Source organism: Carassius auratus, chromosome 50, assembly GCF_003368295.1.
Source record: "Carassius auratus strain Wakin chromosome 50, ASM336829v1, whole genome shotgun sequence".
Lineage (NCBI taxonomy): Eukaryota > Metazoa > Chordata > Actinopteri > Cypriniformes > Cyprinidae > Carassius > Carassius auratus.
Window position 1 is genome coordinate 10,332,760 of NC_039292.1, and position 24,440 is coordinate 10,357,199.

The window sequence follows — 24,440 nt, forward strand, 5'->3', positions numbered from 1 at the left end:
GCAAATGGCAATAGGAGCACTGGGAGGAGCCAGAGGAGCTTGATTTTTTCACAGATTATCTGTCTCATATTCTACTGTCAGGACATAATGACAGGTTTAAAAAAATGTTTAAAAAATATATTTTTACAAAAGTTACCTACTGCAGCTTTAAATAAATGATAAATCGAAAAACTTATTTTTTGCCCAGCCCTAATTTAATACAATAATAGTCACAAACTGATATAAAAAAAAATGTATGTGCTATTATAAGGTTTAAAAGGAAATGTTCACTAGAGGTTTGATACTGAAGATTTTCTAGATTCTGGAAATCTGGAAATTCAGGCTAAAATATAACAAAAAAAAAAAGATTTGCCAAACAGAACGATTGATTGATTGATTTTTTTTACTTTCCTTGTTGCAAATCATTTGAACTGTAAATCAACCATAAACAGTCTACATTTAGGCTATTATTACTTGATGGAAAATTGTGATTTATATATATATATATATATATATATATATATATATATATATATATATATATATATATATATATATATATATATATATATATATATATTTTTTTTTTTTTTTTTTTTTACTTTCTTAGAGAATATTATTTATTTATTTATTTCCCATGCAACAGTTTAAATGTGAATCAACTGTAACCAATTTACATCTAGGCTATTAAAATAAATAGTATATATTTAGAGAAAATGTTTCAATTAATTTGTAATAATAATAATAAAAATAATAATAATAATAATAATAATAATAAGAAGAAGAAGAAGAAGAAGAAGAAGAAGAAGAAGAAGAAAATTGTTTTAAATGCTTAAACTAACCAATAAGCCATTTAAGACTTTAAAACTTCACTTTGTTTGTGCCTAACAAAAGCTTTTATCTCTTCACTCATGCATTGTGTATATTCTACTCTATTTGGCTCAACTGTACTGTACTCTACTGTACACCAGTGTTTATGACTTAGCTGGGGGTGTAATGCAGCTATTGATATGCTAATTGAAGTGACCTAGAACTGCTGGTGACCTGGTTCATGGGCTTTGTTTTTGTGCTGTAGGGACCTTCAGAGAGAGGACTCTGATTAACCCCCAAGAAAGCCACTACGTATCTAATGATGCACCTGTGTGTCTGTGAATTTGTACTGAAGCACAGGAGATCATCCTCTGACATTTATGAATGATTTTGAGAGGTTAATTTATCTATCCAATTAAACTCCATTTCCCACAGGAACTCTAAACCAAAATAACTGGGCTAAGAAATATCCGTCTTGCAACAATGCCAAACAATCACCAATAAACATTGAGGAGAGCCTGGCGCAGGTCAAGATTCAGTTCCAGAAGCTGAGATTAGAGGGATGGGCTGAAAAGACATCAGACTCCACTACAGTAAAGAATGATGGGAAAACGGGTGAGAACAACTCGATTTTTAATATTAACCATTTGGAAGATGTGCATTGTTTCAGAGCTAAAAAAATTAGAAAATTCAGACTGTAATGTGTTGTCCCCAGTGGCCATTGATGTGGGAGGAGATTTTTTCGTGAGTGGAGGGGGACTCAGGTCCAAGTTTAAGGTGGGACGCATCACTTTCCACTGGGGCCTGTGCAATGCCTCCTCTGATGGGTCGGAGCATGGCCTCAATGATGAAAAATTCCCCCTGGAGGTATTTCACATAATAATATAACGTCAATTCAAAAATATTTCTTTATATTCATTTGACAATTTTATGTATTTATTTCTAATTTATTTATTCTCTAGTATGTTTCTTTTTATATAATTATTAAATTAAGTATGTTATTTCTTTATTTAATATATTTATTTCATTTGTTTTATTGTTATTTTGATTTTGATTATTCATTAAATCACTGCATAATAAACAGGATAATGTACAGTCAGCTGGTCATTTTCTTCATCATGAAGTGGGGGCTTATTTTCCAATTTTCCGACTGCACTGGAAGTGTGACTGTATACAGATGATTAGATATTATTTGTTTCTGGTGCAGATGCAGATATACTGTTATGAGGCAGATGCTTTCAGTGGCCTTGATGAGGCCCTCAGAGAAGCAGGAAAGATCACAGCATTGGCCGTGCTGTTTGAGGTAACTGTGGCAGCTTTATATATATATCGCAATTAATCGCATTGTAATGCACAAAACTAATAATGCATTCTAAATAGGGGTGTAACGGTTCACAAAATTCACGGTTCGGTTCGATACAGTACACTGATGTCACGGTTCGGTTCGGTTCGGTTCGATACGTTTTAGATACAGCAAAATGTAAAAACATCTCAACTTTTCAGAATGCCGCAAGCGCACCGCGGGTCATGTGACAAGAACCAACCAATCAGCTTCATCCTTTCCCGTAACAACGTTGAGAGCTCAGCCAAGATGAAGGATCAGCTGATCATAGTTGTATATGGATTGCAATTTTGAAATAAATTTAGTAGCAGAGCTACTGCAAGCGATTTTTAGAGCTGCAAATCCATTTATCCTTCGCTGAAATTTCCGCGTCTCATGGAGAGAGCACGTCATTGTTGCTTAGCAAAGACAGACGCCTCATGAGCGCTTCTGCCCGAGCGCTTTGGAAAGGAGGAGAAAGACGCGCTTAGCGTTTTCCATGCGTTTTTAGGCACGATATGTGAACGGCCCCTAAGGCGCTCGCTCACTCAGCACGCGCTGAAGGCTCGTTGCAAAATGTCTAATGCATTTAACAGACCAGAAATATAAGTGTACCCTGTCATGTTGCAGATGCGACATACCGTTGTTTTTTTATCCACCACTCTCTTGCCATCACCATTATAGCTTAAAGGGAATCCAAAGTGCACCCAAACACCAGACCTGTTGGTTATTGGACGATCTTCTCATTTCTAGTCTGTTAAACGCATTGGCTATTTTGCAACGAGCCTTCAGCGCGTACTGAGTGAGCGAGCGCCTGCTGAGTAGCCTAACATAAACATATAAGATGGTGTTTTTTTCTTCTTCGGGAGTGTCAGGGGCGTTGCCTGTTACGTTGTTTGGGTTATTGGGCTACCTTGTTGAACGCATATCATTATATTTCTCTCTCTCTTTTTTTTTTTTTTTCAAATATAATTAAATACTCCAACGAACCGTTCGGTATACATAATGCGTACCGCGTACCGAACCGAAAGCGTCGTACCGAACGGTTCAATACGAATACGCGTATCGTTACACCCCTAATTCTAAAGTAGTGTATTGTGCTTGTTTCATTTAAAAGTACTGCTATATGAACAAAAGTGTAATAACATTTGGTTTGCAAACACTAAGGGGCTTTTTTTTTTACAGCAGTATTCCTTTTATATAGTAGCAGTTAAAATATTTTTTGTAAATCTTAACTTATAGCCTAACATTAATGCAATTAAATTAAATATAAAACAAGCTATTTGTCACTGCCAGGACATTAACATTTTTATAGAAAATATGTTATAGTTTGTTATAGAAAAACTAATAAAAGATACATATATTTTTGGTAAGCATTTTATTATGATTGTTGTCTTTATTTCATTTTCATTGGAACACTACATTGCATTAGCATTTAATGGGATATAGACATTTATCTGAAAATTGTTTTATAAAGTGAAAGTTTATTTCAATGTCATTTTATGTTCCACACGGCAATTCATACATTTTTAAGAGGAGGCTAATTCGTATGAATTTGTACGAATTACCTACACCTAACCCCGCCTCTAAACCTACCCGTCACTGGGTTCTAGACTAATCATCCAAAATTGTACAAGTGAGGTCGTACGAATTGTACGAATTGGGCACCTCGTAACTTACGTATGAATTGGTCATGAGATAGCGTTGGCAGTTCCTTTATGAAGCCCAGTTTGGGAAACCTTGATGTAATGAATAATTCACTTTATGATGTTAATAACAAAGAATGGAATATATTTTCGTTATCTTTGTATTTTTATATCAATATGGTACAAGATTATTCTATTCAAATCAGTGTGATAAATGAGTTTGGTCAGAAGTGATCAAAAATTAAACAGATTATATTACCTAAAATGTGTAATGTAATGGATTACGTTAATAACTGCAATTTTCCTCATGTAATTTGGAATCAGTAATGAAAAAAAATAAATAATATATATATATATATATATTGGTGTTGCTGTTTCTTCACAACTTGCTTTATTGAATGTCCTCACTCCATCAAATGAATGAACTTAGACAGACATCAAAACCTCCCCACTCCCACACCCAGCATTTAGCCTGAGGTACAGAGCATTTTCAGAAATCCTCATCTTCACACGGACGTTTTGATGCTGAAGACTGACAGGACATAACCATGTGTTGCTATATCTTTGTAATATGTCGGCTTTTCCCTGAGAATTCTCTTGTATACTTCATGTGCAATAACTGCATGTTTTGAGAGTGTGGCTTGTATTAATATGTCATATTTTGAAATCCATTTTTATTGACATTTTTTTTATGGTTCTATCTGAAGATAAGTACTGAGGATAATGAAAACTACACGGCCATCATTGACGCAGTCAACAGTGTCAGCCGTTATGGTATGTGTGGTCTTCATACAGTACATTTAAAAGTGTCACATTCTACACATTTGCTAAATATTATATGAAAATCCTGTTTCCGATGAGGCCCCTTTAAGCTTTCATGTCCAAAGACCCTTAAAGTGACAGTTCACCTAATTCTGACGATGTTTATCACTTTACATTAAAATTATAACAAATGGGAAAAAGTTGTCTATACGATTTATGCTCTATATTCCTATACACTTATACACTTTCTTATGTCTGTATTTGTGTCCTTCTGAAGGCATAAGGTAGCTTTCTTTGATGAGCTGACTAAAATTCCTTTCTCTACGGAAGATAGAAAGTCATACAGGTTTGGAACAACATGAACAGTTTTGATTTTCATTTGAACTATTCCTGTATTCTCTGGTCAGGAAAGAGCGGCCCTGTCTCTCCCTTCACTCTGCAAGGTCTCCTGCCCAAATCCACAGAGAAGTACTTCATCTATAACGGCTCTCTGACCACCCCTCCCTGCTCTGAGACTGTGGAATGGATCGTCTTTAAAAACACAGTGACCATCTCAGAGGTTCAGGTCAGTATAATGGACACTTTTAGAGCAGTGACCTGCTAGCATATATTTCTGGAATTGCATGTGCTATATACAGATTTAGAGGGACTTTTCACCCCAAAATGAACAATCTGTCATTATTTAATGGACAAAAGCATCATTAAAGTGGTTCATGCACTGTATTACAGGTCTTCTGAAGGCATCTTGAAGCATCTTTTATTTTGGTTTTTCAGTTGTATTACAACTGCTTGGAAAAGAGTTGCAAGCACATTAAATTAAACTTTCCATTTGATTTCCAATTTCCAGCTCCATGTGCTGACAGATTGAAAGATGAGCTAAAAAAATAAAACACTGCTGATAACAATTGCTTAATATTAGCAAACACACTTCATCCATAAATGATGAAAATTACCTTGTTTTGTCTGGTACACGGTAAATTAATAATTCAAAACCTCACACTGGAATTTCACCGCCAAAAGGAATTCTGCTGTTTTCCTTCCTAAAAAAACCCCTGAGGCCATCTGGACTCATATCTATTTGTCATTTGGCATCTGCTGTGATGCACTGACTCTGTGACACACACAAATAGCTAGAAATGGCAGATATGCCCAAAAATGATCATACAAATATAAATCGCAAGTTGACGATAGATCATTTTAGTTTTCTGTGTATGTTTTTACATTGATTTGACATTTGATTTCTTAGAAATCTGTTAAGTTATGTCCAATGATAAGTTGGAAAAATAATAAATGGTAAGGTTCACACAAAAAGGAAGCAGACTCCCTCCAAACGAGGAATGATTGTAATATTGGATGCAACACATTTAAAAGCAAGCTGTCATTAAATGGAATTAGAGGGAGCAAGCGTAGAGTTACACATCACAAAAGACTGTAAAAGCTTAAACACGGCTTTTGTGTTGTGTCATTCATTCTGGGACTGTTGCCCTCGAGTGACTTGCAAGTCAATACAAGTTACAGTTGAAGCACATGGTGAAAGCAGGAGTTTGACCGCAGGGTAACAAACCCACACCTGTTGACGTCACAGTGGGAATGACATTGACTCGCATTAAAGAGCAGCTTTGATGTCTGAACACAATAGTGGACTTCTCGCCGCTGGGCTACACTGTGTTTGTATGGTGTGTAGTTTTTGTGGTTATACAGAGATTAAAAAGATATGTTTTAGGAAGCTAGGTTTAATCCTTGTAGTATCATGGCAGTTTATCATCACCTGTAAGCTGCATCATCTTTGCCTATGTAAATATAGTTTATACTATTAAATTATATTAAATTGATTATAACTATATTATTAGTCTGTCTATTAGTAGCAGGGATTTTAAGTGAGTCTTTCTCCAGGTTACATCAATATGCCGGTATGTGGTGCGAAGTGACTGTCTTTATGAGTGAGTCACTGAATCAATCCCTAATCAGTCCATTAAAAATCATCTGGGCATTTTTTGTTTTTGCATACTGTCTTAATACTGTCCTAAATTGTATTTGAGAATATTATTCTTGAATTGTATAGTATGCAAACTGAATCATCCACACTTTGTTCAAAAACACAGATTTATTCAGGAACAGAAAAGTATATACTTATGAGAGAATCATTGAATAATTAACTCAACCGATATTTGTTAAAAAAACACCTGCATCACAATTTGCATACCAACCAGCCTAAATGGTATTCAAGATTAGTAACCTTGAACATTATTTAGGGTGGAGGGTATGCAAATTGGATTTATTCAGGAATGAACAACTCTCTCTTTATGAGTGAGTCACTGAATCATTCACTCAACCAATTTGTTCAGTAACATTGATTCATTCAGCAATGGACAAGTCTGTCTCTTTATGAGTGTGTCATTAAAACATTCACTTAACCAATTAGTTCAAAAACAATTTCATTCAGAATCACAAAAGTGTGTTACCCGTTTAAAAAAAAAAAGTTTAAATTTTTAAGAACAGCGTGTGCGAAAGGTCAAACACATGTCTAGTGCAAGTCTACACAGAAAACAGTGGAATTTCTTGTTTGTTAAACTGTTATATAGAAGCAATATCACAGTTGCAATCATACTCTTGGTCTGAATATCAACATGGTGGACATTCAGACCAACTACACTTGTATGTGTGTGGTATAGCCTACTTAAAAGTCAGACTGAAGAAGATATTATGTGGAGTATTTATTTTATATGATAATAATGCTAGCTGCTTTTAAAACACAGGAACAGTTGCTTTCGGTTTTGTTGGTCTAATCTGCATGGCCATATGTGTCCACAGCTGGAGATGTTCTGTGAGGTGATGACCATGCAGCAGGCTGGATATGTCATGTTAATGGACTACCTGCAGAATAACTACAGAGAGCAGCAGGAACAATTTATGGGACAAGTCTTCTCATCCTACACTGGCGTCGAGGAGGTCCGCACTCCTAGTACGTACTTCAAACTAAGGTAGCATGTGTCTGGAAACATTCATTCTTTAGGTCTTAAAGCAGTCAGGCAGTTTGAGGGTCATGGATCCAATTAGCCTCGAACATGATTCTAATCCCAAACAACTGCTTCGCAATTAAATAAGGTTTTTTAATTTTTATGACAAAGCCCTCCAGACATTTTCCTACTTTCTATTTATAAATATAGACAGACATTTGGCCCATTTTTCACCATACGCAATGCTTTCATGACCCTTTATGGATGATTCCCACTCATTTCCCGGAAGTTCTACTGTATATAAATTATAACATAAAGATTTTAAAAACCCAACAAAAGGCTACTTAATTAATCATTGCTTTTTTTAGTGATAAATGTATTAAATTGTCACCCACAAGATTTTTTGGAGGCAACTTAATTTCTAAATTAACATTAATTATTATTTAAGCTGCACAAGTTAAAAAATGAAGTGTCTAAATTATTCCAAATTAATATTCTACATTAAAAAACTATATATATATATATATATATATATATATATATATATATATATATATATATATATATATATATATATATATTTGACAATAATATTAGTCATCGTGCCTCTTTAAAAATATTGGTGCATGGGACTGTAATGTGATTACAGAAATGATGTGTAATGTGATTACAGAGTTCATGCTTCACAAATCAATAACTCATTCTGACCTCTTCATCTGAAAGAACCACTTACAGATTCAAAATGGTTTGCTCTGTTGTCATATATTCCACTTTAGCAGATCGTTGGTGGAACATCGATGCCCCCATTTCAGTTTCCTCTGCTACAGGGTGAACTGGCACGGTTGGCATGTGGGAGTTGTTTTTACATGGGCCATCGGCAATGGAAAATGCCCCACTTGTGTCCTTTCGAACACAGATATGCTCCAACCTGTGTCTAAGCTTAAATCAGAGCCTGGGGAATGTCATTTACAACCTTAATGCAGCATTATTACTTTGTAAAGACTGACTGATTGCTTATGACTTCATTTAAACCTTATGAAATATGAAATGTGAGGGTGGCAATATGCTGAAAAAGATTTCAGGGCCAAAATTTACGCTTATCAGTTTGGATTATTGATAATCTTTTTGGGATTTGCAGTTTCCTGTAAGTGTGTGTGTGTGTTTGTATATATATATATATATATATATATATATACATTCATTCTCTGAATGACTGGTGCAATCTCAGAATAACATAATAAGGAAATGCTAAGCCAAATGTAGCGAAAAAAAAACTGATTTGCTTAACCTCTCCTTCACTGTGCTTACATTATTAATAATGTTTACTCTCCACTATTCAGTCTCTCTCTCTCTGGGTCACGTATCAAAACAGTTTTGAGTTGCTAGGAAACTGTCTCTTTCTGTTTGCCCCCTCACTTGCACAGGTTGAATTCAGTTCAAGCTGTCCACACCTAATATACCAAAACTTATGTTAGTGTCAACTGAAAGCATGCATGCAGAGTGTTTGTGTAAGTGGGTTTTTTTAAATTGACTTTACTTTTTTCTCGTTATTTATTATCACCATTGTGTTAATTGAAAGTGGTCTGTGTCACTTGCAATTTTAATAATTAGCAGTTTGATCATAAAAGTCCATAGAAGTTGTTTGAAATGATTGCAAGACATGACCTGTAAATTCACATGTGCTCATTGCCAAATGGAATTACATCAGTATAGAGAAGTATGGGAGGGATCCAATGAAGAGCTACACTAAATGAGATGACAATAAAGCAAAATAGTAAGAAAAACATTATAATAAAGGCTTTTTTAATGATTGTTTTTTTATTATAGGGTTGGCAAAGAGATTATTTGCAGGTACACACTAAAACCCCTCTAAGTACCCTGTAATTTAAGTACCCTGATAGTAAACAGATGGTTTCATCTGCGGGTGATTTCTGCCCTCTTGTGTTAGAAGTTGATGGTTGGCGTTAACCAAAAACATTACACATCAGTATGCTTTGGTGAATACAAGAGACTTATGAATGCAAAAAATGAATGCAGTAGCGAAACCAGTGGATACCATGTATACCACCTTTATTATTAAGAATTCCTATTCATTGTTTTTTAATGGAAGAAAAGTTCCCGAGTGAATAATTTTAAAAGCATGTTTGTGTGTGTGTGTTTGCTGTCAAATAGTTTGTAGTTCCGAGCCAGAGAATGTGCAAGTCAACCCTCATAATCACACCAGTATGCTTGTGACCTGGGAGAGACCAAGAGCTGTATATGACTCGAGCATAGAGAGATACTCAGTCACCTACCGGCCGGCCCAGGGCGATGATGAATCGGCCTCAGAGTACTTGACTGATGGAGACCAGGATGTGGTAAACTTTTTGTCATAAACATCAGATATTAATGAACACATCTTGAAAATCAGGCCAACATTGTAAAGTCCATGTTTTACCTTCTAGAAGTTTGATAACATTGCAGGTTCTGACAATCTCTTGTGATCCATTTAGTTTGTTGTTGTTTGGTTACCACTAGGGGGCGATCATTCAGGACCTGGTGGCCAACACTAGTTACATGGTGCAGGTAGTTGCCGTGTGCACCAACGGTCTGTATGGAAGAGTGAGTGACCAGCTGGCAGTGGACATGCCCCTGGATGATCCTGGTAAGACCAATCACGCCCGCCGCCCTCGCATCCGTAGAGAATGAGTTTAAAATAACACTCATGCCCCACATATTTTTACAGTTTTACTGTAAATGTTAGATGAAAACCAAACGCTTCAGACTGTAGACTAATCCTTTGCAAACTAGTTACCATGTATAGAAAATGGTTTGGTGTCTCTTAAGACTTATGAAGAAATGGACACAATCCTTGAGAGTTTTATAGGTTTTAGACTGAACTTAGACTGAATTTGGATCACAGTACGTGATTAATGTAAGAGCATGTGTCCTATTGAACATACAGTTTGTGCTAACGGACAGTTTCCTCCAGGTATTAAAGACCTTTCTGACACACAAACTTGCATTTGGATAACTAGAAACATTTATGTTAATGTATTTGCACAAACTATTTTTTTAATTTATTTTATTTATTTTCATTAATTTGAACTAAAGGGAAATCTAAAATTGCTCACAGCTTCTGGTTTTAGGTAGACATTTTGTCTTTGTCAGTATTCTTATACATCTTGTCTTGAAGGATTTTTCTTTTATTCTCTGTCTGTCTATCTTTTACTTTGTTGTCAGTATTTGCATTTTGAATTTACCTCTATTTACTAAGATTTCTTTCTCTCTAACAAATACTTATGATTTCAATAGATAATTTTTGTGATTTTTGTGTTATTTTATAATTAATTGGAATGTTGGTTCTGTATTTTGCTTACTGATTTATAATAAACTCATCTGTTTCTCTGAGAATCGCTGTCATCATATTTCAGTGTCTATATGTGCTGTAATTTTCCAATCAAACAAGTCACAACATGTGTGAGTTGATTGGGTTTACATCAGTGAAGTGGGGTCTGTCTATCTGATAAAATCATACATTTTCTACCTTTTAATTTTTCCATGCTTCACAAATCGATCTTGTCTCGAAATCTCTGGGGTCTTTTTCATCATTTTATGTCACTGAGTTTGATCCCATGACAGGTAAGAGCCTGCAAAAGATCAAAAGCTTTCTCTTTCTCTGTGTGATGGGAGGCTTTAAATGCATGAAGGTGTCCAAACTCTCCTGTCGTGTGATATAATGTATGTGATCAAAAACTGACCCTCTAAACAAAATTTTGCTCATTTATGTTTCCTTTTATTGAAGAATGATCTAAACAAATCCTATTTGGTGGTGGTCTGGTTTACCTTTCCTTCCTTCTCAACCTCACTACTCTCTACAGCAACAGATAATGCCAAATGACAAAAAAGTCCCTTTAAAGCATGTGGTTTGTCACTGAATACACATTGAAAACCAATTTGTGTTTTTGAGTTTTGTTCCTCAAATATGAACCTTTCTTTGTTCATTATGGATAAAATTATAAGCAGATTGGTTTTCAAATGTATCTGAGGTGTGTTTGTGTACATGTTGCACTGAACTGTTTTCAGAATTATTTTATTATGTCATGGACATTGTTATAAAAATGTAAAGAGCATACATAACATACTTATCTGTAGCTGACATATGAATCTTTTACTCGTACAGTTGTATTAACTCTTTTATGTCTGGTTAATTTTCAGAAACAGACAATGACTCCGACTCATTTGAGTATGATGAAGAGGTAACTGTCAATGTTACTATGGTTTATAGTTACTTTAGAGACTTTTTTTCTACAACAGAACTAAACACGTCTTCTTTCTCTGTCCATCTCTTTCTTCTATTACAGGAAGACCATCACATCAATCCCTTTTTGATCAGACCTGGCACAAATCAGCTACCATATCCCTTCCAAACCACCACAATTAGCCCAAGAATTGCTACAACAGAACACTCGGTCCATACAGTAATTAAGACAACACCAAGAATTCATGAAAGAAGACTCTCAGTAGAAGGCTCCCAGAAGACTCATGATCGTTATTTCCCAGCAGTATACACAGATAAACCTACTGTGAAATACACAGATAAACCTATCATATCAACCATAGCCACCCGTTTTGTTGTGGAAGTACATACCACTAGACCAGATGGTTCTAGCATTGTAGAAGGTGTATCCTCAGAGTCTGATGGCCAAAGCAGTACCTTCACAGAATCTCCAACAAGCATCACCCCCAAAACAAGTGTTTCCCCTGAAACAAGTGTCACCCCTGAAGCAAGAGTCACAGCTGAAACAAGTGTCTTCCCTGAACAAATTGTCACTCCTGAAACACGTATCTCCCCTGAAACAAGTGTCTCCCATGAAACAAGAGTCATCTCTGAAACAAGCGTCCCCCCTAAAACAAGTGTCTTCCCTGAAACAAGTATCAGCCCTGAAACAACAGTCATCTCTGAAACAAGCATCACCCCTGCAACAAGAATCATCTCTGAAACAAGCGTCACCCCTAAAATAAGTGTCTTCCCTGAAACAAGCATCAGCCCTGAAACAACAGTCATCTCTGAAACAAGCATCCCCCCTGAAACAAGTGTTTCCCCTGAAACAACTGTCACTCTTGAAACACATGTGTCCCCTGAAACAAGCATCACCCCTGAAACAAGAATCATCTCTGAAACAAGTGTCACCCCTGAAACAAGAATCATCTCTGAAACAAGCATCACCCCTGAAACAAGAGTCATCTTTGAAACAAGTGTCACCTCTGAAACAAGAATCATCTCTGAAACAAGTGTCACCCCTGAAACAAGAATCATCTCTGAAACAAGCGTCACCCCTGAAACAAGAGTCATCTCTGAAACAAGCATCACCCCCGAAACAAGCGTCACCCCTAAAACAAGTGTCTTCCCTGAGACAAGCATCAGCCCTGAAACAAGAATCATCTCTGAAACAAGAGTCATCTTTGAAACAAGTGTCACCTCTGAAACAAGCGTCACCCCTGAAACAAAAGTCATCTCTGAAACAAGCATCACCCCTGAAACAAGCGTCACCCCTGAAACAAGCATCACCCCTGAAACAAGTGTCACCCCCGAAAAAAGCGTCACCCCTGAAACAAGTGTCATCCCCGAAACAGGCGTCACCCCTGAAACAAGTGTCACCTCTGAAACAAGCGTCACCCCTGAAACAAGAGTCATCTCTGAAACAAGTGTCACCCCCGAAACAAGCGTCACCCCTGAAACAAGTGTCACCCCCCAAACAAGCGTCACCCCTGAAACAAGAGTCATCTCTGAAACAAGCGTCACCCCTGAAACAAGAGTCATCTCTGAAACAAGCGTCACCCCTGAAACAAGAATCATCTCTGAAACAAGCATCACCCCTGAAACAAGAATCATCTCTGAAACAAGCGTCACTCCTGAAAAAAGCAGAACCCTTGAAACAAGTGTAACCCTTAAAACTTTTGTAACATCACTTTTAATAGATATTTCAGAGGTTGAGGAAGTGACTCAAATTGTAACTGACTCACACAGCTATGGGGAGAGTTCAGTGACCGTAGCCCCATTGCCTGAAATCCCAATGGAATCAACTTCCTCTACCTTCCTCCTAAAGGTCCCTCTGTGGCCTACAACTGCTAGCTTGCCTTTTCCAACCACTGCAGCTTTCAGCACTGTTCTGTCGCAGACCACCCAGCCAGTGTTTAATGGTGAGAGTGCTTCATATGCCCCCTCTGTATCTGACACTTTGTCCTACGTGCATGCAAGTCCTGTGTCCCCCTATTCCTTAAGCAGTGTGTTGTCTGAGCACATCCCTGACTGGGACATCCCATACACTGTTTCCATGCTGGTGAATGGTGTTGCCCAGTCTATCACCCCTTCCCCTTCCTACCCTACCCTATTTCTCACTGGCTCTATGTCTTATTTAGACATGGAGCCTGTCTCTAGTGCTGGTGGTATTGATGATGATGGTGATGATGATATTTTGTCTGGGTCCATCTCAGCTGACCCCGAGTGTAGAAGTACTCATCCCCTTCAAACGTTACCAAAAGTGACTGCTTCTGTGGTCTCCATGCAGCCAAGCTCAGGACATAACCTTTCTGGGTCCCCCAGTATTGTCTCCATGCTGAGCTCTCTAGCATATCTCCAGCCTTCGGTTCCAGTCTCTAATGACTACTCTCTGATGATGACAACCCTTGACTCTGACTCTTCTCTCTCAGGTAGCGTTGAGGACTCTAGACTCCTAATGCAGTGGGTAGATTCTTCAATAGTAGCTCCTACCTTTAGTCAAGACAATGGTGCATCTGCTGAAATTTCTCTGCATGCCTCTTCTAACTTCCTGCCACCCTCCTCTACTTCGAGACTGTCTCCGTGTAGTGGTCTCTTGGGTGACCCATCTAGTCCTGTAGAACACCATTCTTTCCTGCCCACCTTCAGCGCCGGTACTCTTCTGTGCAGAGATGCAGATTTGGACCTCCACACTGAGGTTCTTTTGTCATCTCTTTCCATTTCCACCATGCCTTCTAACGACCTCAGCATTTCTGTTTCAGCCACCATCAGCAGCATTGCACAAAGTCCAACTGGACATTCCAAGGCAACACCTGCTCCAGTAAGGTCTTCAACTATTGCGCCAACCTCTACTGCAGAATTCATATTCATACCTACTCCAGTGGTTCCCCCAACTGTTGCGTCAACCTCTGTCCAAGAATCTATCGCTGTGGTTACTCCTGTGGTGCCCCCAACCATTGCACATTCCCCTGCTCCAGAGTCCAGTTCCATTCCTACACACTCTGCAGATGGACAGCTGGAGAACAGTGCCTCGGGCTTGGCTTTTGACTTAGATTGGGACAAGAGCTCAGCATCAGGAGATGAGAGTATTGTCCCATATATCACCACTGCCACTCCTACAGAGGTACCTCCTGAAGAGAAGGATGATGGGAACGAGGAGCACTCTTCCTCCTTCTTCTTTGAGAGTGAGAATGTGAAAGATAGTGAATCTACCGAGTTCAGAGTCACTCTGCACCCCAGTCCATCCTGGACTCTAAGAGGAAGCGGGGAAGAGGAGAGCGGATCAGGTGAAAATCTCACAGATAATGAGACATCTTCAGACTTCAGTATTCCAGAACACACTGAGAGGGATTCAGAGGAGGAACCAGTGGAAGGTAAAGCTCTTGGTTGTTGACGTCCATTCCTGAAGGTGCTTCTTGATTTAGATATGCTCAGTAAAGCTTGATCAGTGAATCATCAGTGAAGAGTCTTGAAGTATCTGAAAGCTCTTGCTGCAAGGACAACTAATCCATTCTAAATTATGAATGCCTTAAACATCCACAAATGTCACCTATACAACTAAAATCTCATCCAGAAAATATTCTGTAGAAGGTAGTTCACTGGGAAGGTAAGATTGAAGAGCTCACTGCATTGTCCATAATTAACGTATACATCAAATCTTCTGACAAGTTAGGCTACAACGTGCTACTAAAGAGCCATCATCTTAATTAGAAAATCCCATCATCACAATATGCATCCAATTCCTAGTCCCATGTGATTCCTGTGTGTTCTGTTTTGTGTTGCATGTTCTTCATGTGATTATTTGCTAAAATGTGAATTAGCATGCTCACATCTGTCGTCAGAAATATACCAACAGCATGTTTTCCATATTTCAAATCCAAGATACCTTGTTATATTTTTACTACTTACTAAATATGGGCTCAATTTGTAGATTTATCCAGTGTTATATGGTAGAATATCTGTATAGCAATTTTAACTGCATGGAGGCCTAACAGTTGAGCTAAGATTTGGCTTAGCTATGTTAGCACAGCTTGATTATTCTACCATGGGATAACTTGGTCATTTCACTTTTTGTCCAGCAGAGAGCAGCACATCTCTTATATTTGGTCACTAGTAGGTGACAGCTGGCAGTGCAGCATTGTTTTGGCTGGGATGCCAAGGTCATCTCAGACAGTCCTAGGCCAGGTCTTAATCTCTCTAACGTGTCTGTCTGCAGTCAATCATGACCTGTGAACTCTTTAGCTTCTTAGTGTCAGACCAACTCAAAACACATTTCTGATGGTATAGAGTAAATGGTTCCATACCAATCCTTATGGATAAAATACTGATTATAAGTTTTTTAAGAATCAAAGAGAAACAATATAAAAGAGTCAATAACCTGTATCTGATAGTTTGATATGTTAAAGGGCGTTTTTTAGTTGTTTAAAGATGATTTAAAAGTTCAAATTAGCACATTTACCAAAAACTGCTTATTTATTGTTGTTAATATCCACTGCATTGATTGTACTGTTATTGCGTCTACATACTGTAGATATTCAGTCATTGTTTTAAGCCATTTTTGCTTCTTTTTTTATGTGTTTATTATATTATTATTTTTTTCTGTCTTGCAAGTCTTAAGGCCTACTGCTTTGCAAGTGATGTCACTTTAGTACTATAGTAAGATCAGCCTTGATCTATGTTACAAGTTATGTAAAGTGTCATAATTCCACTTGACTTGAAAAAAAAGCATTTTATAAGGTGAGTTAGTTTGCAGTGTTTTTTTTTTATTGTTTAATTATATCTAATAGGATCCTGCATTTCCCATCAAGAAAATTAATTATTACTAATGATGCTCTGATCTGAGTAGGGTGCTTTTTTAACCCATAGACGCTGGTAACAGCAGTCATGAATCGCGAGTGGGCCTGGCTAGCAGCATTGAGCGCCAGAAGAAGGCTGTGATTCCTCTGGTTGTGGTCTCCACCCTCACTTTTCTGGGTATCATCATTTTGATTGGCATTTTTATCTACTGGAGGTAAGTCCAATGGGTAACCGCATCGTATTTAATATAGAATTGCATATTTAATACAAATGTAAAACAAAATTCCTTTTTTAATTAACATATACTTTGTTATTTTTTTAATTATTTCTATATTGCTTACTCTAGCTGACCATTAAAAATTAATTTAATTATATAATATTTACATCATATTATGACACCAATAAAGGCAGTTAGTTTATATGTTACTCAAGCAAGGTTATTTTATTTTATTTTTTACTGTGCATTTAACTCTGTTATGGCATTTGTCTTGCATAGTCAGACAGGATGAATGGAAAACAAAAATATACTTCCTCTGAGGCAGCTGCTCATGATTTCAATCATATTGTTACTAATCCATAATCATAACAATAGTCGATAAGGAGGAGAAGGGGGAGTGGTGTGGCCCCATGAGGAGCGTGTTGTCTGTCTGAGATGGGGGTCTAATCTTGGGCACAGACCCAATCTCACACCCACCGGGTGAGGTACCACCTCAAAAGGAAGCAAGATAAACAAGCCATGATGTTGTGGTGGTCTTGCTCTGTGTGTGTGTGTGTGTGTGTGAAACCGCCCAGAATTCACACCAAAGCGGTAAAAATGGTCCTTCCACACCAGGATGGAAGTCTGAAATCCTGTTTACCATCAGATATTCCCAACCGTGAAATAAGCAACTTTGGCAATCCCATCAAGAACACGTCTCAGATGTGTAAACAGTTTAGTGGCACAAGACTGTACATTTCTCATTCCAACGTGCCGCTTGCCCCTTCAACATATTGCTCATGTTTGACTTTTTGTTGTTACACCATGAAGATTGCGAGGAGATTAAATCGGTAATCTTGGAGCCGGTGATTAAATCTCCGATACGCTGATCTGTTGTTTGTGGGCCTACAGGGAACACATGCTGCCAGGCTGGAGAAAGAACCTCCACGTGATTATGTTCAACACGACCAAGTCATGTTCATGTCTTGTTAGTGCAGCCGTGGGTGGTTCGATCTCAGCAGAACATGTTAGATTGCTTGTCCATCTGTAGCTACATGGTGCTCATTTAGAGAACAGACAGATGCGCACTTAATGGGACATCTTGAAACATTAGCATTAAATCTGTGTCACTTATCATTGTGGTCACTAATCCAGTCCAAGAAGTTACTGTTTTAGACAATACAGTTAAGAAAGTCCTATTGGTGATCCTGTTAAAAACGTTTGGTGGATTAGATTGAATATGGTTTTTGAGTTTATTTTTTAAGCTTAAGAGTTCAATCTCAAGCTCATACAGTATGTGGATAAGACAACAACATACAAATAATCAAAGCTTGTGTGATAGAACTGTTCATTTTTCTATGTGTTTTTGTTATATTTGTGTGAATGTAATTCGTGTAGTACATCTGCCTTACATGCTATGTTACATAAAGAGTAGAAAAAGTGTTTAATGCCATTACAGGACATGTTTTCAGACTGCTCATTTCTACATTGAAGACAGCACATCACCCAGGGTTATATCCTACTCACCAATGCTGAGCCCTACAGGTAACACACACTTTTTCATAATCATAATAGAGAGTTTTCATTGATACCAATGATATTTGTGTCAATAATTTGTTATTTTTTTTAATTTGCCTAAAATGAAAACATTAAAATACAATTTATATACTAAATAATTTGAATACACCTTGTCTATGGTGACGATATTTTTTATTTTCTGAATTAAAACTCATTTTGACATTTTTGGGGGTGCATAAAAAAAAAAAAAAAGATCCTGATATTATAATGAAGCCTAGAAAAGAAGACCTTAAAAGTAGTTTAAAAGTATGCATAACTTATTACTATTCTAATTTACCATATAAAATTATTTCAACAAAACTGCTTTTAATATTTTAAAATACTGTCATGTGGTGCGACCAACTTGTTTAAAAGAAAGAAAGAAAAAAACAACAACATGTGGACAAACAATAGTGAAATAAAAAAAGGAACCTGTGCGGACCCTCTTGTGTCAAGATCAAAAAGTCCTTTAAAATAACAGATCAGTGTCATGTGGTGCAATTCTCTAAAACCTGATGAGATCTATGAATTTTAAATTCATAACACACTACATACACACATACTGTATATATATATATATATATATATATATATATATATATATACACACACACCTTGAAAAAAACATTAAATACAAAGTATAATGATTAAAATTGTAAGGAATATATGTTAATACCTTTTACTTGATGGTTAAACCACATGACATATAATTAAAACTGCATTTCTCTGCTGTTTTGGTTATCAGACATGTCTTTTACACTTCCAGGTGAACACCATTCCCAGTCAGTAAAGCAATTTGTGAAGCACGTGGCTGAGCTTCACAACACCAACTCATTTTCTAGAGAGTTTGAGGTTGGTATCCTATCACCCCCCTCTCTTTTGACACTCTTCAAGGGACAGCTGTCTCATACGAGCCTTGATGTAGAAGATCAACATGTCATTAAGGCATGTCTTATAAATGAATTGTTTGGTTCATTCAGGCACGCGTATTCGTTCTCTATCCATTCACGCGTGAACACAGGTTGTTGATAATATATTTGAGATATAATTAGGTCAGTAATGCACTCAGCTCTATGTTCCAGTCAGGTGCACAGAAAGACCCAGTTACAGCTTCATTAACATCAATCAGTGTCAGATTGTAGATTCTCACCATAACATTCAATTATTCACACTTCATTAGATCATGCAAAAATCAAGCAAGCATTAATTGGACACAAACGCGACAGTAAACCTAATTTATTAGTTCTTGTCATAAGTGCTAACTATGAAAAAGTAATGGATATGTTTCAGAAGTTTCTGTTTGAGAGCTGTGTTGCTTTTTGTGTCGTGTTATTTTAGTGAAATGTGTTCTGTGGCATGCTAGTTACGTTAAACACCTGCACTGATACAGTTGGTAGAGTTTGAATGCATGTTCTGTTCAATCCACGAAAGCAGGTCTTTGGATTCTGTCCATTTTAATTGATCATAGTTAATATTTGTGACTGAGTTCATTCATAAAGCAGTGAAAAGGTTCCTGAAAATTTACTGGTATTCGTTTATTATTTTGACTTTATTAAAGAAATGCATGGATCATTAACTCGATTCAACCAAAAACTCAATTGAAACTTCAGCATATCTGAAGTCATCAGATAATTATATATTTGGATATATTTCCATTTTTTATTTTATTATGATTAAAGAAAAAGATAATAAAAATATTTAAGAAATAAAGTTTGCATGGAAGCCTGAAATTTGAACTTTATTTCTTGTCACTGCTGCTTTCCTTCACAATTACAATTTTATGTTTCATAGTTGCAAGTATTTCTTATAATTGCAACTACATTTCGTTTTTTTTACATTGCAATTATTTCTATTGATTTCACATCCCATAATTTCCACTATATCTCACAATAGCAACCTTATGTCACGTGATTGTTACTATATCTAAAAACTGCGATTTGATTGCTCGTAATTTAGGCGCTTTATTTAACAATTGCAGTTATTTCTTAGAATTGCGAATTTATAGCATATCTTAGAATTAAGATATCTTAGTTTTATATATTTTCTTCTAATTGCGACTACATCTCACAATTACATCTTTTTTCACAATTGTGACTTTATTTCTTGTAATAGTGAATTTCTATATAAAAATGTTGTCTTTATGTTACAATTGCAGCTTTCTCAAAATTGTGACTTCATATCTCACAGCTGTGACTAGTTCTCATAGAAGTTCTCTCTCTTTTTTATTTCCCAATTCCAACTTTATTTCATTCTAATTTTGACTTTATTTCTCATAATTGTGACTTTATACTTCACAATGTTACTCATCATCTCAAAATGTAACTTAATTTCTTGCTTTACTGACCAGTCAGCATCCTAAAACTTAAGAGTTAATACACTTGAAATGAGCAGAATCCAACCCAGGCTCTCAGTGCTTTTGCTTTGTTCTGTATTTCTGGTGCATGGTTTGTTACTGTATTTCATTGCTTTTTGCATTCTTTAGATATTGAAAGAGTATTTTGAGGTAAGCCACATCTCCCTTTGATTTCTTTGCTTTTGATAGCTTTAGCATGAATTTGTCACCCTCACTTGTCTGCACTTGTGAAAAGTCTTTGACTGTGTCTTTAGTGTCGTGACTTTGTGGGAGACTTGTTGTAACAGAGGGTTGTTTGTGTTTTGAAGGAAATTCAGACGTGCTCCGTGGACCTCGGAACAACAACGGACTGTTCCAGCCATCCAGACAATAAGAACAAGAACCGTTACGCCAACATTTTAGCCTGTGAGAACCACTGACACAAATAAATACAAGTAGTACATGCACATTTCTGTGACTGATAAAATGGTAATATCTTCAATTACATCCTTTAGATGACCACAGCAGAGTGCGCCTCGCACCACTAAACGACAAAGATGGGAGAAGTGGAGGGGACTACATAAATGCCAACTACGTCGACGTGAGAGACTTTAACTGAATTCAGAAATGTTGCCAGGCAAATCATGATGATTATATCATTATTTAATCAGTAAGGCATGACTACCTCAAAGTGTAACCATTTAAACTAGCACAAGTGATAAAAAGCACTGCTGCTTTGCTATTGATTTGCTCATAGAAAGGTCAGGCATGGTGGCACTTTGAGCGTGAGAAAGTGTCTGGGGACGTTGTTGTAATATTGTGTTACCTGAGATGTTCTTTCAAAGTTTAAACTAAGAGTATTTGTTCTTCCCTCCTTCCTGTAGCTTTATTTGTTTCTCCTTTCTGTTTTACACAAGGGTTTTAACAAACAGAAAGCCTACATTGCAACACAAGGGCCCTTAAACTCCAGCACAGTGGATTTCTGGCGGATGGTGTGGGAGCAGAACGTGGGAGTGATTGTTATGATCACAAACCTCACGGAGAAAGGAAGGGTGAGCCATTTTAGTGCAGGTTATTTATATATATATATATAAGGTATATATAGAAGAGGATAATAGTATATATAGAAGAGGATGAGAATGAGTAAATTCTAAAAAATGTATTTTGGGGTGACAAGACAATAACAAATTTATTCAGCCAGAATGCAACGTTTATCCATTTCTCAGAGGAAGTGTGACCAGTACTGGCCTCTGGAGAACCAGGAAGAATATGGATGCTTTCTGGTTACTGTTAAGAACACAAACGTCCTTGCATACTACACCCAGAGAACCTTCACCATCAGAAATACCAGCATAAAGAAGGTATCAAGTAGGGATACACAATATATTGGAACAATAGTAGTTAAGGGTTGAAATAGTTTTCTAGTTTTCAGTTGTTGATGTTGGATATGTTTTTTCCCCCTCTATTTTTGCATTTATATGATCTTTGCCATCATCTAAAACTCACTTAAAGTAAACATTTAAAAACACTGAATAAACAGAATATTTAGCAAATCTCAAAATGACATTTAATGTTTAATACTGTGCAGCATCATAATGTAATGCCTAGATTCGCCTTGATTCCGGATTTTTTAATATTTGTAATATAAAATTGTTAATATTAATTTAATTAATTAAATATAACATTTTGAATATGCTGATGCTCTTTCTTTGTTAAAACAATCAGGATTGCATTAACATTTGCTTAAAGATCAAATGTACTATACTGTGATCATGTTTATTTTTTATTCATATTTTATTATCAGGGTTCTCAGAGAGGTCGTAGTAATGAGAAGACGGTAATTCAGTTCCACTACACACAGTGGCCAGACATGGGCGTACCCGAGTACGTCCTGCCTGTGCTTTCATTCATCTACAAGTCCTCTAGAGCTCAAACAGACCACATGGGACCAATGATTGTACACTGCAGGTGGGCTACAGGACTCTTTAAATGTATAAAGTGTCATTTTGTATATTTGACATTTCTGACATGTGTTTGTGTGTGTTTAGTGCTGGAGTGGGACGAACAGGGACCTACATAGTGTTGGACAGCATGTTAAAACAGATTAAAGGGCAGAGGACAGTCAACATTATGGGTTTCCTTAAACACATTCGTACACAACGGAACTATCTCGTTCAAACAGAGGTGAGTGAACAGCGAGTCAAATCTCATGCTGGTGTGCAGAACTTGTTTTACAAATAAAAATTATACATTATTTAACGTTTGATCAATCCTTAGTGTTGCTTAGAATTTACACTCAAAGTTGGACTTTGACATCAGCTGTTCTGGCACCCTTACAGGAGCAATACATATTTACCCATGATGCTCTAGTAGAGGCCATTTTGAGTCAAGAGACAGAGGTGCAATCAAGCCATATTCATCAGTATGTTAACAACCTCCTAACCCCAGGGGCCTCATGCAAGACACGGCTGGAAAAGCAGTTTAAAGTAAGTATGCTCTCAGTTCTTTAGTGATTTCTGAAGAGCACAGCTGGCAGTGTTTGTATCAGGACCATTTAGTTGAATAATGTAACTTTACATTCATGACAATGACCTTGTTATTGCAGCTGGTGTGCCAGTCGAATGCCAAACAGAATGATTACAGCAGTGCCCTGAGTGACTGCAATAGAACAAAGAACAGGAGCTGCTCTCTGATTCCTGGTGTGTTTATTGTTATTCTTCATTATCTATTCATTATTTTATGTTAGATAGATGGATGCAAGGATGAACAGATGAAAAGAGACAGACAGACAGACAGACAGACAAGACTGATGTTGGACAGACAGACAAGGCTGATGTTGGATGGACGGATGTACAGACTGATGTTGGACGGACATACAGACAAGACTGATGTTGGATGGACGGACAGACAGACAAGACAAGACTGATATTGGACAGATGGATGGAAAGAATAGACAAGACTGGTGTTGGATAGATGGACGGACAGATAGACAGACAAGACTGATGTTGGATGGACGGACAGACTGATGTTGGATGGAAAGACTGAAAGACATAAAAGACTAATGTTGGACAGACAGACAGACAAGACTGATGTTGGATGGATGGACAGACAAGACAAGACTGATGTTGGACGGACGGACAGAAAGATAGAACGATAAGACTAATGTTGGACAGACAGAGAGACAGACAGACAAGATTGATGTTGGACGGACGGGCGGACAGACAGACAGACAAGGCTGATTTTGGATGGAAAGACAGACAGACAAGACTGATGTTGGACAGACAGACAGACAGACAGACAGACAAGACTGATGTTGGATGGAAAGACTGAAAGACATAAAAGACTAATGTTGGACAGACAGACAGACAAGACTGATGTTGGACAGACAGACAGACAGACAGACAGACAAGACTGATGTTGGATGGAAAGACTGAAAGACATAAAAGACTAATGTTGGACAGACAGACAGACAAGACTGATGTTGGATGGACGGATGGACGGACAGACAAGACAAGACTGATGTTGGACGGACGGACAGAAAGATAGACTGATAAGACTAATGTTGGACAGACAGAGAAAAAAGACAGACAGACAAGATTGATGTTGGACGGACGGGCGGACAGACAGACAAGGCTGATGTTGGATGGAAAGACAGACAGACAAGACGGATGTTGGACGGACAGACAGACAGACAAGACTAATGTTGGACGGACAGAGAGACAGACAGATAGACAGACAAGACTGATGTTGGATGGAAAGACAGACAGACGGACAGATAGACAGACTGGTGTTGGACGGATGGACGGACAGACAGACAAATAG

The 24,440-nt window shown here is 37.2% G+C and overlaps 1 protein-coding gene across 5 annotated transcripts in view; it reads left to right on the forward strand.

Annotated features, from left to right (window-relative positions):
- The window catches only part of LOC113066965 (receptor-type tyrosine-protein phosphatase zeta-like), a 46,863-nt gene that overhangs the window by 18,278 nt on the left and 4,145 nt on the right, over positions 1–24,440 (forward strand). Inside the window, exons 4-26 of one of the 5 annotated variants that reach the window (XM_026239112.1) lie at positions 1,225–1,404; positions 1,505–1,656; positions 1,997–2,092; positions 4,464–4,530; positions 4,926–5,083; positions 7,330–7,480; positions 9,648–9,832; positions 9,993–10,119; positions 11,673–11,713; positions 11,819–14,168; positions 14,499–15,110; positions 16,603–16,747; positions 18,189–18,274; positions 19,053–19,138; positions 20,769–20,789; positions 20,948–21,044; positions 21,134–21,219; positions 21,536–21,670; positions 21,845–21,979; positions 22,423–22,586; positions 22,667–22,802; positions 22,958–23,104; positions 23,224–23,317. In XM_026239112.1, the coding sequence (XP_026094897.1) occupies positions 1,225–1,404; positions 1,505–1,656; positions 1,997–2,092; positions 4,464–4,530; positions 4,926–5,083; positions 7,330–7,480; positions 9,648–9,832; positions 9,993–10,119; positions 11,673–11,713; positions 11,819–14,168; positions 14,499–15,110; positions 16,603–16,747; positions 18,189–18,274; positions 19,053–19,138; positions 20,769–20,789; positions 20,948–21,044; positions 21,134–21,219; positions 21,536–21,670; positions 21,845–21,979; positions 22,423–22,586; positions 22,667–22,802; positions 22,958–23,104; positions 23,224–23,317 (5,451 nt within the window). Of the gene's footprint in view, positions 1–1,224; positions 1,405–1,504; positions 1,657–1,996; positions 2,093–4,463; positions 4,531–4,925; positions 5,084–7,329; positions 7,481–9,647; positions 9,833–9,992; positions 10,120–11,672; positions 11,714–11,818; positions 15,111–16,602; positions 16,748–18,188; positions 18,275–19,052; positions 19,139–20,768; positions 20,790–20,947; positions 21,045–21,133; positions 21,220–21,535; positions 21,671–21,844; positions 21,980–22,422; positions 22,587–22,666; positions 22,803–22,957; positions 23,105–23,223; positions 23,318–24,440 lie in introns of all 5 variants that reach the window. The other 4 variants (XM_026239113.1, XM_026239110.1, XM_026239114.1 and 1 more) reach the window with 4 other exon arrangements.